At 40.5% G+C, this 15,000-nt stretch overlaps 2 protein-coding genes across 3 annotated transcripts in view; one reads left to right on the plus strand and one right to left on the minus strand.

The window, feature by feature from the left end:
- ppp4r4 (protein phosphatase 4, regulatory subunit 4) overlaps positions 1-10,347 on the minus strand; it is a 28,003-nt gene extending 17,656 nt beyond the window's left edge. Inside the window, exons 1-4 of the mRNA XM_017456511.3 lie at positions 9,733-10,347; positions 6,551-6,624; positions 1,838-1,940; positions 1,531-1,678 (exon numbers count right to left, since the gene is read on the minus strand). Of these exons, the coding sequence (XP_017312000.1) occupies positions 1,531-1,678; positions 1,838-1,940; positions 6,551-6,624; positions 9,733-9,837 (430 nt within the window). The 5' untranslated portion in view covers positions 9,838-10,347. The remainder of the gene's footprint in view (positions 1-1,530; positions 1,679-1,837; positions 1,941-6,550; positions 6,625-9,732) is intronic.
- A 1,740-nt stretch (positions 10,348-12,087) lies between these two features.
- Positions 12,088-15,000, plus strand: part of LOC108257617 (ankyrin repeat and SOCS box protein 2) — an 11,451-nt gene continuing 8,538 nt past the window's right edge. For both annotated transcript variants that reach the window (XM_017455526.3, XM_047151031.2), the window contains exon 1: positions 12,088-13,273. The gene's annotated coding sequence lies outside the window, so the exon portion shown is untranslated. The remainder of the gene's footprint in view (positions 13,274-15,000) is intronic.

A 15,000-nucleotide genomic window follows, 5' to 3' on the forward strand; every position in this document is an offset into this window, starting at 1 on the left:
TAAAGGGGTCATATCCTGATTTTTAAACGTTAATGATGTTGTTTATTGGGTGTAATAGAATAGGTTCGCATGCTTTAATGTTCAAAAAACACATTATTTGTCTCATACTGTACAGTATTGCAGTTCCTCTATTCCCAGGCTGCCTGAAACTCTTGATGTCTCCAAAGTCCCTAATTCCGAAAAGCCCAGAGTGCTCTGATTGGCCAGCTGACCTGTTGCATTGTGATTGGCCACAAAGCTCAAGCGTGTGTCGGAAATATAACGCCCCTTGACTTTAGCGTACACTTTAGCGTTAGCTGCAGCCTCCAAAGCTTCTAAAGCGATTCTAAGCTCCTAAGCAACAGTTCGAGCCCGATTCAGAAAAGCGGAAGCAAGTTTGCAAACACGGCTTGAGCAGAACGTTAAGAGCGGTAAGTTTTTATATTGTAACTCTCTCATCTATCAGATACGATGTAAATTCCAATGCGTTGTTAACTGCAAAACCATGCTGTACACAGCTTCTGTGTGTACGTAGGTACTCATGCGATATATCTTTGGAAAGCTGGGATTCTTGTGATTTGATTGATATAAACCGTTTCAAGATACAATCCCAACAGCAGCTACAATCAACATCTCTGTCAGACCACCAACATACAAACAAACACTTAAAAAATTGAGGCAACTTAGCAAACTTTTGCTAGCACGTTAGCAGAGGTCTACAACTGAGCCGCAACACAAAACTCACAGGTTCTGATTCAGAAGCGCAGGATTGTCCGAGCAAAGTGGGAACCGCCCCATTTTTCAGGAGTAGCCTTCGTGTGTAGCCTGCGTTGTACTCGTCCAGTTTAGGAATCTGCCCTCTGTAAAATTCTTATTGGCATCATCTCATACAGTGTACGCCTGCCATGCACAGTTCCCCTCCAAACCGCCAGAGGGCAACCCTATTCAATATTTGAATCTCTATCTGCAGTAATTTTGAAAAATTGCACGCGCCTCCGAATACTGTGGAGTTTGTTTGATTTCGTGTTGCAAAATCACAAAATCCCGGAGGGACTCCTAAGTCCCCTACATTGTTTTGTTGCCCAACACTGTTTTTGTGTTTTAATGAACAGTGTGTCTCCGTTAAGATTGTCTTGACTCATCTACGTTTTGTGTTTTAGTTAAAAAAATAAAAGTTTGTCCACGTTTGCATCCGACTCCTTGGGGAAATCTTTACTCCTTAACGGATGCTCTTTTGAAAACAAAGAAAAAACGCCATCTTGTTAAGTAATGTTAAGAAAATATATGCATTTTAACTGACATTAAATTAACCTCCAACAAAAGTTGAGAGTGTGAACCGCACGCACCACAGGACTGGTCAGAGGAATCGTTCGAGCCGACTGTTTTGAAATTGTGTATCCGTGTTTCGCACGTACGTAGAACGGTCACCTGACGCTTTGTCACTTGCTATTATGAGCCTAGGATTAGATTAGATTAAATGTATCATTTATCTGAACGGTCTACAATTACACGTTTAGTTTCCGATCCTGTTTTAGTGCAGCCGTCTCTGACCTGTGTCCCGGTGGTCTGAGTTGAGGAGGACGATCTGCAGGATTGAGTGTGTGTGCGTCTGGATGAGGACGATGTCATCCTGGAGAACGGTGAGGAAAGAGCCTGCTGCGGCGAGCTGCATATCCGCTCCGGCCACGTGCAGCACTTCCTGTGAGGGAGCAGAGGAAAAAGATCCGGCTGTGAAGTTTAGTCTGGTCGCCTTGGCTTATTGCTAGGAGACGCTGTGGGTGATATCATATGGATCATGTGGATCATGTTCTGATTGTCAGGGCTGAGAAGAATGAAACACAGCAGGATTTTCTCCTACCCTGACTTTTGGCACCACTCTTCTGAAGGTCTCCGCTGGGTTCTGACGCACCAGGTTTGGCAGGTTCACAATCACACTGGCTCTCTGGACGTCCTGCCCAGAGCTGATCACAACACGGGACAACAACACAGAAACAACATTCAACGTGCATGTACGGTATGGCGCACAAACATGGAAGAAAAACCTATAACCATGGGTTCATCTTGTGGGGTCATATCCCTCTCGCTAAATGTGTACCGAGACATTAATAAGAAAAATAAAACTCCGGAAGAAAGTAGAAGAGATTGTTGGGGTCTCATTGGTGTAACGTAAATCAAACATCCAGTTTTCACACCGGTTTGATTTGTGTTTAACTGGTTTACTCTGGAAGCTGTAGATAGCTACAACCTTTTCTCACAAGTGCTGGGCAGGCCACGCCCACAAGCGACCGTGTGGACACAGAGTTCACCAGGTATCACTCTGCATCGATAACAACAGATCTGAATATAAAATTAATGTACAGTATGTCTGCACCGTTTGTATTGATCATTAGTCTTTAAGCTGCTCAGAATTCCTCTCAGGTTTGCCAGGGGTATAATCAGGGATAACTTCGGAACGAGTCCGTGGCGAAAACAATCGAGTCTGCGTGAGGACTTTTTTAGGGCTGGTTTACAAATATTCTGCAAAGATCTTGATTTGAGGCCAATTACTGAACTGTAAGTGCACACAGTGCGTGTGTGTGTGTGTGTGTGTGTGTATGTGTGTGTGTTTATGATGTACAGAACCACTTCTAGTGTAAGATATATTGTAAAGATTGGGAGAGGGAACGGGATACAAAGATACAAAGGTGATACACGCTGATACAAAAGTGCGTTGCAGAGAGTGAATCAGAAATGCGCGCGCACCACGGAGACCTTGTTTCCCAAGCATAGACTGTAAAAATGTTTTTAAAAAAACAACAAACAAACAAACACATGTCCTTTTTGGAACTTTTTGGTTTTCAGGTCATTTTAAGATGTTGGTGAGGCCCAGCTACCCTGCGTCCTGCACTTCCTCACTGCGCTTTCGCTCTGAGGTATTCATTACCTTTACACTCACGGCGTGTCCTCCGGTGCCCTTTGTTGGCAGAAGGATATTTAATAACTAAGAATGTGCTGTGCTTGCTGCCAGGTCTGTCAGAAAGCGAGAAGGTCATGTGGTCACGGTGTGTGCACCTTCTCAGTACGATCGTTGTCGTTTTCTGTTTCGGGAGTAGTGAACAGAGGCAGTCCGGACCGGGCAGAGCAGAGCAGCTGGTGTCTAAGGGGTCACTTAGTCAGATCAACACCGGGTGATCGGGGGTCCTGTAACCTAATCTCATTCTCAAAGCGTGCACTTTATTCTGCCTACAAATGAGCCAGAAAGTAAAAAGACAAGCACCCGCGTTTGTAGATAGGTCTGACGAGTAAAGGGAGCATTACAAGGTCATGCCTGGCTACACCAGTATACCGTGCTCTACATCACGGGTTTATATTAATGCGCTTGTTCTACACCTGATCGCTTCACACGGACATGTACGGCAGATGCTCCTCTAAAAAGCATGCGTACTCGATGACATGGTGAGGGTTTTCTGTATTTAACATTTGCAGAAGGAGTCTCCAGTGTCAGCGCTTTGCAACTAGCTGTAAATCTACAGGACAGACAAGTTTTCGCTAACATGACGAGCTGAATTTGAATTTCTTTGGCCTCATTAACTTCAACCGCTGTGTATCGCTGCTAAAACGTACGTATAAACATATAAACATAACTATAAACGGATAAAAAAAAAAATGACGACGTATTGTTCTTTAAGGATTGTTGTAATTGTTGGCGAATTGCTGTGGTATAAGAGGAATAATGCGGCGTTTTGCTGTTATAGGAAATAATCAACTTCAGGGTGGAAACGGTAGCTCTGCTTCGTCACACCACCCTGCTGGTGATTATTTTCCTGCAACAGCGTGATGTAGAATCAGTGCCTACTGGATATCCATACATGCACCAGTCTGTCTAAGGAAATGGGGATTGGAAAGATATGCATCCTCTGTGCATCTCTCTACGGCTTAACAAACATCTCTCTCTCCTATCTGTCATCTCCCAGATCTGCTGGCAGCCTGCTTTTAAGCAGCCGTGACAGCCAGCAGGGGCAATTAAACTGTTCTGAGAACTAGTTTGCTGCCCGAGGGAGTCGAGGTGTGGAACGACTCTGGAACTTAATTAGCACAGGGAAGGAACGCTACATAGCTTTGTAGTTTAAAGAGAATCATGGAGATCTGCCAACAAAAAAGGATGACATTGGGTGATTTCTGGCACATATATACATATATTCTGAGCTCAGACTGTGGCAGCAGTGAATAAGCTCACTGTGTTGTTTCTAGCAGCAAGTCTGACAAACTGATTATAGAACGCTGGGCTTTAACACTCAGTATAATCAGTTAAAGAATTAAATAGTATATATATGTATACAGTATATACAATAAGCAGCAGACTGCACCACAATCATCTCAGTTCCTGCACCACATTTAGATAAATCAGAACTCTTGTTGGAGAAATATCCTCTGGTCAGAAACAATAATAAAAACTCTTTCGCAATAATTCAGCTGGTTATGTTGGAGAAATAAAGGCCGTGTGTATAATCCCAAGAACACCACCGTACACGCAGTGAAGCACGGTGGTGGAAGCATCACGATCTGGTGGGAGCTGCTTCTCTATAAACAGTACTGAGGCATGACACGTCATCGAAGGAAGCGTCAATGAATCGGATCTTATCTGCTAGTAAACTGGCTCTGGGGAGACGATGGACGTTTCGACAAGACAACCGTCCTAAACTTACAGCCACAATAACTCAAGAAGGTCCTGCATGACCAAGACTCGAATCCCAGAGAACATTTATGGAGGGAGGGATTAGAGATAATTACTTCTTTCCATAGACGTCTCAGTGTTGCAACACAGTACTAAGATGGTTCGTTTGTTTGCTGTCGGTTTTCTATGTTCCCTATCAGTTTTGTTTGTTCAAACATATCTTTGTTTATGCTTCTGTGCTACATTAGAAACTCAACTAGCTAACTAACTAACTAACTAACTAACTAACTAACTCACCATAGAAGTTACAAAATAACTGAAGCCATTGAAAATGAATATTTCCAGAACATAAGACATCGCACTACTTAACTTAAAGACATATTCACGATACACAATATGCATCACTGTATATAACTTTGCTAATGTTTTGCTAACAAAGTGCCACTACAGGTTCAAAAAGTTGTAACTCCCGCTCAGACCCGCTGTGGAAAATAAAACGTTGAAGATGTCATCGAATGGCGTTTCAGACTTGTTAATGCTAATTACGCCCTTTGTTCTTGCAAAATTGATGAGCGATCCTGTGTGTGATTGTATTAGAGGTATCTGAGAGCTTTTTAACCAGACGTTCCTGATGCTCCGGGGGTTTTAAGGATATCTGATAAAAGTATAATCCAATCTGGTAATCAGATCACAGCCATCCAACTTTAATCGACTGAAATCCTCCATCAGATAGCGATGGATGGTTGTTGTACCTGTGCGTCTGAGTGTCAGTAACACTGAGGATTAAGAAGGCTTGCTTTCAGAAGTCCGGTCATCATCCGGAGATGAGCAGATTGTTAACTCGCCTAAAGACACGAACGAGAGGTCGCTAGCTGGATTATACATGAGGCAGGTACACGAGCGATGACATCAGCTGGACTCGATACAATCCATGCTGGAGAAGTGGTTCACGTGCTATAACGCTAACTATTTGACTACTTTCACGATCAATTCTATTCTATTTTTATTGTTTCGGTGGTGAAAATTTTGGATTAAAAAAAAGCATTTATGGGATTTTACGATATGCTAGGTATTTTCTGCTGGAAAATAAAACTAAAATTAAAATGATTTTTTTTTTCCCCATAAAACAATGTAAAATTCTGAAACAAATAACATATCTAAAAAAATTTAACCATACACAATTTTAATGTCATTTTAATGTAATATCAGACATTTATACTTTACTTTTAAAAACAAATAAAGATTAAAAATAACATTAAATTAAATATAATATATAGTATATATAAAAGTATCTACTTTTCTGATATTTTATTTATTTTTCTTTGACTAACTTTAATGAATTTAAAGGGTAAACTGCGTGGCAGTATGTATCAACTAGGACAAGGGTTTTCAAACTGTTTTGCAGCAGTGGACCTGCTTAACTCTTGTAAAACATGTAGAGTACACCCCTCCCACTATTCTGTGTAAGGCACATCTTTTTTATTATCTACATTTTTTTGTGCGTGTTTATATTAAGGCTGGCGGGTATTTTATTCCTGAATTTTCCACTCACAAGACTGATTTTAATTAGTTATCGTTATTTATAGGACTTGTGTTTGAGATGTTGAGGTTTGGATGAATATTTATATATATATATATATATATATATATATATATATATATATATATATATATATATATATATATATATAGAGAGAGAGAGAGAGAGAGAGAGAGAGAGAGAGAGAGAGATGGAGATACTCACTACATTAAAGTACAGCAGTAGGGATATGGGGAAAAAATCAAGATTGAGACATGTCTAATAGCTATGATTGAATAGCTAAAAGACATAACAACTGAGACATGATGCAGCTAAAACCAGTGTTACTAAACCTATATTCTGTCATCGCGATGTACAAGCTAAGGTGTTTTATTTACCTGAGGAGGTAGACCGCTCGCTCGATATCATTCAGATCTTCATCTACAGTTAACTTCTCGATCTCCTCTGCAGTCTGGAACATCACACAAAATACATACAATATATTAATATATACATTCTGTAAAGCAGCCGGAGCTTACAGGACGAAGATATATCCGCAAAAACGCTGGATTGGATATCAAAGAAACAAGGATTGAAATCGATCCAACCCTGTGACAAATGACTGAGAGTGGAATTAGACTTGTGAAAGATGTTTTTTTTTTGGAACTGGAAATGTTTACATACAGCGCCCTCCACTAATATTGGCACCCTCTGTAAATATGAGCAAAGAAGGCTGTGGAAAAATTTGTCTTTATTGTTTAACATTTTGATCTTTTGTTAAAAAAATCCACAAAAATACTCTGCTGTCATGAATATCAAACAATTGTAAACACAGGTTTATCAAAAAAATATATATCTTTGCTAAATATAGGTCTGCAACAATTATTGGCATGCCTATGAGTCATACGAGAAAAATATATTTGAAGTATATTCCAAATGATATTTTAATTTTTTTTAGTACAACTGGGTGAATAGGAACAGGAAATTGTTCAAGCATGACTTCCTGTTTCACGGGGAATAAATATGAGGTAACACATAGGCCAAATTCCCTTAGTCATTCATAACGATGGGTGAGAGCGAGGAATATAGCTGTGATGTGCGGCAAAAGGTTGTTGAGCTTCACACAATGGGGCGTGTCTATAAGAAAATAGCACAAGCGTTGAAAATGTCCATTTCACCATTAGGGCAATAATTAAGAAGTTCCAGTCGACTGGAAATGTTATGAATCGACCTGGAATTGGACGTGTGTCTGTATCGTCTCAACGCACTGTGAAGAGGACGGTTCGAGTGGATAAAACATCTCCAAGGATCACAGCTGGAGAACTGCAGAAGTTAGTTGTGTCTTGGGGTCAGAAAGTCTCCAAATCTACAATCTGAAGTCACCGACATCACCACAAGCTGTTTGGAAGGGGTTCAAGAAAAAAGCCTCTACTCTCATCCAAAAACAAACTCGAGCGTCTTCAGTGTGCAGACACTACTGGAACTTCAAATGGGATCGGGTTCTACGGTCAAATGAAACCAGAATAGAGCTTTTTGGTAATAAACACAGAGGTGGTTTTGGTACACAGAGAGGTAGCCGTATGGAAAAGTACCTAATGTCCACGGTTAAATATGGAGGTGGATCTTTAATGTTTTGGGCTGTTTTTCTGCAGAGGACCTGGACATTTTGTTAGGATACATGGCATCATGGACTCCATCACATATCAACAGATATTAAATGATATTCAAATGGGCCGTGGTTGGATCTTCCAGCAGGACGATGATCCAAAACATCATCAACATCAACACAGAAATGGTTTACTGACAACAAAATCAAGGTCCTGCCCTGACCATCCCAGTCCCCTGACCTGAACCCCATAGAGAACCTGTGGGGTGAACTGAAGAGGAGACTCCACCAGTGTGGACCTCGAGATGTGAAGGATCTGGAGAGATTCTGTATGGAGGAACGCTCTCAGATCCCTCGCCATGTATTCTCCAACCTCATCAGGCGTTATAGGAGAAGACTCAGAGCTGTTATCTTGGCAAAGGGAGCTAGCACAAAGTACTGACTAAAAGCGTGCCAATAATTGTTGCACACCTGTATTTAACAAATATATATTTTTGTAAACCTGTGTTGTGTTTGCAATTGTTTGATATCCATAAGAGCAGAGTATTTTTGTAAAAAAAAAAAAAAAAAAAAGGTTAAAGAATAAAGACAATTTAAAACAGCCTTCATTGCTCATATTTACCAAGGATGCCAATACTAGTGGAGGGCACTATAAAGAGGCTTGACTGTATTTTTTGTTAGGTTTATTTTATTTATATTTTATACGTATTATAGTTGTTATATATGCAATATAAAAGTGTATTTTTCCTGTACTTATACATGAAGCGCTTTAAAAAAAAAAAGCTTAGTTTTAAAGAAAAATCAGACTGGTGTTGGTATTGGTATTGGTTCATACTCAAGGTTTCAATATCGGAATACTGTCGGTGTAACCCGCCTTGTGTCCCAAGTTCCCTGGGATAGACTCCAGGCTCCTGTGTAGGATAAGTGGTATAGTGGATACTCCAGGTTTCAGTATCAGTACTGATATTAGTGGATACTCCAGGTTTCAGTATCAGTACTGATATTAGTGGATACTCCAGGTTTCAGTATCAGTATCGGTGGATACTCCAGGTTTCAGTATCAGTACTGATATTAGTGGATACTCCAGGTTTCAGTATCAGTACTGATATTAGTTGATACTCCAGGTTTCAGTATTGGTATCGGAAAAGAATGAGAGTTATCACGCCATCTCTAGTATATATAATAACCAGACGGCCAGGTGGTGGATTTACTGCTTACAGATGACTCAGCCGAATATGTGAGGGGGATTTTCATGCGAGGATGGTGAGGATATGAGGATGCGATGCACGATGGACTGCGGGGGAAGAAAGAGAGAGAAAGGAGTGCGTGGGCCGGTAGCCGCGGGGGTGGAGAGTCTATTACTCCAGGGCTTCTCTCATTAGCCGAGGCACTTCGACCGTGGAACCTCCCTCCCAAAAAAGGATGCTCAGAGAACCCCAGCGCCTCCTTCTCCTCCTCCTCCTCCTCCTCCTCCTTTTCCTCCTCCTCCTCCCTTTGCATACGTATTACGAATGCCTCCTCACGCAGAACGTGATGAGACTACTCATCCCATAAACGAGAGGAACCTCGTCCTAAATCCGGTTTCTGCGAGCAGAGCAGGACTGACCGGATCTGGCAGGATGTCCAGGGGTTTGGGTGGGATTTAAACGCTGGAAGGATGAGGAGAGTGAGGAGGAGTGGCAGCGGTGATGCAGAAAGCTGTCAGAAAGTGCGTCACTCGGTGAAGCGTTGTGGGCAACCCCCATGTCATCCTGTGTCTCCAGAACATGCACTCATCAAAACACACACACACACACACACATACACACACATTTCTGGTGCATATCGGACACGAATGAAGCACATGATAATGGCATGCATGCAGGACGTATAGGTGGCATCCTTTAACACTCCTCACATACATATATACAAACACACACACACATTATATATACATGAAAAATCCAAGCATGGCAGAAAAGGTTGCAGGAATACCTTCAGACTCCTGCGTATGGGTCTCTCGATGAACGTCAGGTCCTGCAGGTCATCGATTTGTCCAAACACACCAGACTGGCTCAGGGTCATCTTGCTGATGAACATCTGCTCTGTTTTCAATGTCTCCTTCTCCCCTCGTCACACCTCGAGCATCTTCTCCGGGCTCCTTGAGTCAGAACGATGATTTCTCTTACTCCCACGGCCAAAAATAAAACTCCTTCAGGTTAACCGAGGAACTAGAAGTTCAGAAACATGCTCCTCGGATGCTGGGGTGCTTCAAAAATAAAAGTAAATGTTTAAAAAGCATTTAATGGTTAGAGTTACAGTCATATCTCAAGCCTGGAACAGGAATTCCTTCAGAGGAGCAAATGATGAGCAGATGATTGAACTTTGGATGGATGACAGGAGGCTGCTTTCCCATTGCAATAGCTGTTCAATAGGCAGAAAATCCTTATGAGAATGTTTCTATCTATCTCATCATTTCCAGGTCAGGTGAAGTCTAAAATCTCACCAGGACAGGAATGATCATGTCCAAAAAGATTGTCAAGATGTTACATATATAGGTAGATAACTAGCTTGCTAACTATTTAGCTCACCTAGCTAGTAATGCAATATATATATATATATATATATATATATATATATATATATATATATATATATATATATATACTATATATAGACTATATATAGACTATATATATAGACTATATATAGAGAGAGAGAGACTCTCTATATATGTATATATATTACAACCGAGAGATATACCGATGCTGCTGCTCTATTAATTGAGACTAAAACGTCACGCGACCACCGATAACTCCAACCGAACGCCTAAATATTAATATTAACACTAATATAACGTCTTTCCTGTGTTAAAAAAAAAAAAAAAAAAAAAAAAAGAAGGAGAACCCGTTGTTGTTGTTTTTCTCAGCGGTGAAAATCGCCGCTTAGCCCGAGCAGCAGCAGCAGCAGAAACAACCCACTCGCTTCAAACGCACTGCACCAACTAAAGCCGTCTCCATGGAGACCGCATGCCACAGGAGCGCGCGCGCGGAGCGGAGCGGAGCGGATCAGAGCGGCTCGCGCGTCAGTCAGCCACGGCGTCCTCGCGCTCGCTCTCGCGTTCGTCATCGTCGACGTCGTCATCATCATCATCATCATCATCTTTTTCTTCTTCATCATCATCATCATCATCATCAGGCAAGTAGAGAAGACCGGAACACTAAATAAATAAACACTAACGAAAATACACAACAAGTTTGTGTTTCTGCAGAAGGACTGTCTCAGCGCCTTATGAGTCCTTATAAGGAAATGTGGGCGTGTCTTTGATTCCACGCACAGAAATGAGAGATGCCCTGGTGTAGGCGTGTCTTTAGGGACGCCATATAAGGAAATGAGTGACCATATATGGTAAAAGGAAGTAGCTTTTATTACACATTTATACAATATACAGTACAGTAGCCTATGTGCGCTTTTTTTTTTGTTTGATTTTTTCTTTCAAGCCATGAACTAAATTCCAAACAATATTGAGCGAGACTCAAATATAATGGAAATAAAATATATTTTCAAAAGTTTTGAGTTTTAAAATAAATTTGAAGCGTGACCACGTACTAATGTACACATGATTTCCTTGCAGTTACTGTACACGCGCACGTTTTATAAGCTCCACCCACCGTAGGTGTTCATCTAGCTGTACACTTAGCCTACTGAATGTAGTCCACCTGTTCTTCTGCGGGAAAGTATTGGCACCCACTGCACCTACGGAAAAGGAACATAATGTAAAGAAGACAAATATATCCGATCCCTGCCGTGTCACTATAGCCTACTTTTTAGAATCCTTACTCATGATCAAACCAAACCTGAGCTGTTGAGAGACATTTTAGTACAATGTATGCAAATGATATGCAAATAAGACTGTACATAACTACATACGCGTCTCATTCAGAACTAGTTGTGTGTATGACTAGTGTATACTTGGCATTGTTTGCATATTTTGCATATATTGTACAAATGTTGCTACATAAATTACATACTTACTTTTTTTTTTTTTAATAGGCTTAATGGCTTTATATATGGTTTATTTTAATAAAATGTAACCAGCTTTTTTAAGTGTATATATAGGACATGTTTTTATATATACTGTAAATATTTGTATATTATATTGAGTTTTAGTTTAGTAATCATATAAATGCTTTTTAAGCAGTATTATAGTTTACACTTTCAGTGTTGTTTTAATATTTGTTTATTAACAAATATACATTTATATATATCGTACAGTAGTAACTAACACTGGTTAGGGCCTCCCTTTGCTCTCCAAACAGCCTCAGTTCTTCACGCCATGGATACCACAAGACGCTGGAAACGTTCCTTTGAGATTCTGGTCCACGTTGACATGACTGCATGAAGAGTGAATCTCCTGTTCTACCACATCCCAGAGGTGTTCTATTGGATTCAGATCCCGTGACTGGGAAGGCCACTGAAGAACACTGAACCCATTGTCATGTTCATGAAAGCAGTCTGAGATGATTTCTGCGGTGTGACATGGTGGAAGTAGAAGATGATAAATTGTGACGGGGTGCACATGGTCAGCAACAATACTCAAATACGCTGTGGCATGATTGATTGGTATTAATGAGTCTAAAGTGTGCCAAGAAAACATTCCCCACAGCATTACACCAGCCTGGACTGCTGACACAAGGCAGCTGGGTCCATGGATTCATGCTGTTAGTGCCAAATTCTGACCCGACCATCTGTGTGCATCAGCAGGAACTGAGATTCATCAGACCAGGCTACGTTTTGATGAGCCTCTGCACACTGCAGCCTCAGCTTTCAGTTCTTTGCTGACAGAAGTGGAACCCGACATGGTCTTCCACTTTTGTAGCCCACCTGCCTCAAGGTTCGACATGTTGTGCATTCTGAGATGCTTTTCTGCTCACCACAGCTGTCCAGATTGGTTCTCTGAGTTACTGTATCCTTACTGTCAGCTCGAGCCAGAACTACCCTTACTGGATGTTTTGCCATCCTGAGTAAACTCTAGAGAATGCTACGTTATAGAAACCAGCATGTCTGTCACCAACAATCATGCCACGGTGAAAGTCACTGAGATCACATGTTCCCCCTTAGTTATTTAATGAACTCTTCCCGCACTCTTTCCTTCTACATTTAAAGCCAGGTTTTGACTCCTATACAGAATGTACAGTTAGTAAATAAAGTTCAGTACTCTTCTGGGCGTGTGCAGAGTGTCTGATGAGTGTAAAGACATGATGGAGTTATTTATAGGGGCCTATAAAAGTCTCTCATGTTCAGCGGAGTCCGATGGCATGTTGTGTGTAAACATGAACCGCGCTGGGGTTCGGGGTGCCGACTGTTCCCCTGCTCCGTCTCTCACGGGCGAGAACATCCGAGTCATCATTTTGTGTGTCACTGAAACCTTGAGGAAAATATTCCATAATCATGTACGTGGGCCGGTGGTGCAGTGTGTTCAGGGGCAAAGGCACAACAAAACTGCAGCACAGGACCGCAGGTGGTGTCCGAACAGGTATGATTTTCTCCCAGCATGATCCCTTTACCTCCATGCAGAACACTTTAATGACACGTTTAACTCTAATGACTTTAATCACATGTCCCGTGGAATTGTTCTCTCACACTGTCAACCCTTACACGTTCACTCGCCAGCCACGTAATTTAAAACCCACATGATTTAGTTATAATTTCATTATTTACAGATGATTTATTCTTAATTCGTTCCTTAATATGCATTTTTTTAAAAATTTATCTTTATCCGTGTTGGAATGAAATCTACACTGTTGAAATACACACATAATAAATGAATGATTAAAGTATCAGAGGAACACTTGACTACATGACCTTGCACGTCACATGACCTAGTCACATGTTCACTCACACCTGTTTCCGGTGTTACCTTTTAATCTACTGTTAAAGTTCGAGTTTGTGAAGCTTGTGTTGTTGTTGTTGCCATGTTCGTGTGTTGTCGTGTGTAGCCCAGCCGGCACGCTTTGCTAGTCTCTGGTGTTTCGTTTATGGTTCTTGTTCTCACTCGTTTCTGTTGTTGTTTTTCACTTTCCACAATAAACATCTGCACCTACAGTGTCTACAGTACATCTGCCACCTCTTCACAAATAAGGCAATAGACTAAATAAAAAACTGGAGTGGCATATGAGACCGGTGTGAGTTTTGCATTGCTTCTATATCTGTTATATGTTTTGTTTTAGGGAAAAGGATTCTAATGATGCATAAATATAAAAAATGCAAAAACATTATAGACACATTGTGTTATAGGAGCAGTTTTATAGTATATCATTTAAAAACATTAATGCCTAGTTTATTATATATATATATATATATATATATATATATATATATATATTTAAATATTACAGTTGCAAATTTATCATAGGTGATCATGGTGTTTTTCATTATTTAAAAAATATAGTTTTTCATGCACTTTAGTTGTACTTTTCATGATCATTGATAGATATAGATACAGTAGCAGACTAGAGTGATGACGTCAGCATGACTTTCATTTCTCATCCCAATCAGATGACAGTAATTAATCCTAATCAGTAATTAATCCTAATCAGTAATTAATCCTAATCAGTAATTAATCCTAATCAGTGCATGAGTATTAGAGCTAATGTTCACTTATTATTTTCACTTTGGGTTTTACTTCATTTAACTCGAATCAGGGATCGATGAGACGATGTCCACTGTTAAAAGCACTATACACATAAAATTAAACTGAATCGATAGAAAGAAATGTTTCCATAATGCATTGTGCTGCTGCTGCTGCTGCTGCTGCTGCTGCTGATGATGATGATGGTGATGGTGATGGTGATGATAGTGATGATTATGGTGATGATGATGATGATGATGATGAAAATGAAGAAGATGAAGATGAAGATGATGAAGATGATGATGATGAAGATGATGAAGATGAAGATGATGATGTTGATGATGATGGTGATGATTATAGTGGTGATGATGATGGTGATGATGGTGGTGGTGATGATGATGGTGATGATGATGAAGATGGTGATGATGATGGTGATGATGATGATGATGATGATGAAGATGGTGATGATGATGGTGATGATGATGATGATGATGGTGATGATGAAGATGATGATGATGATGGTGATGATGATGATGATGGTGATGATGAAGATGAAGAAGATGAAGATGAAGATGATGAAGATGATGAAGATGAAGATGATGATGGTGTTGATGATGATGGTGATGATTATA

The sequence above is a fragment of the Ictalurus punctatus genome, chromosome 25 (genome assembly GCF_001660625.3).
Source record: "Ictalurus punctatus breed USDA103 chromosome 25, Coco_2.0, whole genome shotgun sequence".
NCBI lineage: Eukaryota > Metazoa > Chordata > Actinopteri > Siluriformes > Ictaluridae > Ictalurus > Ictalurus punctatus.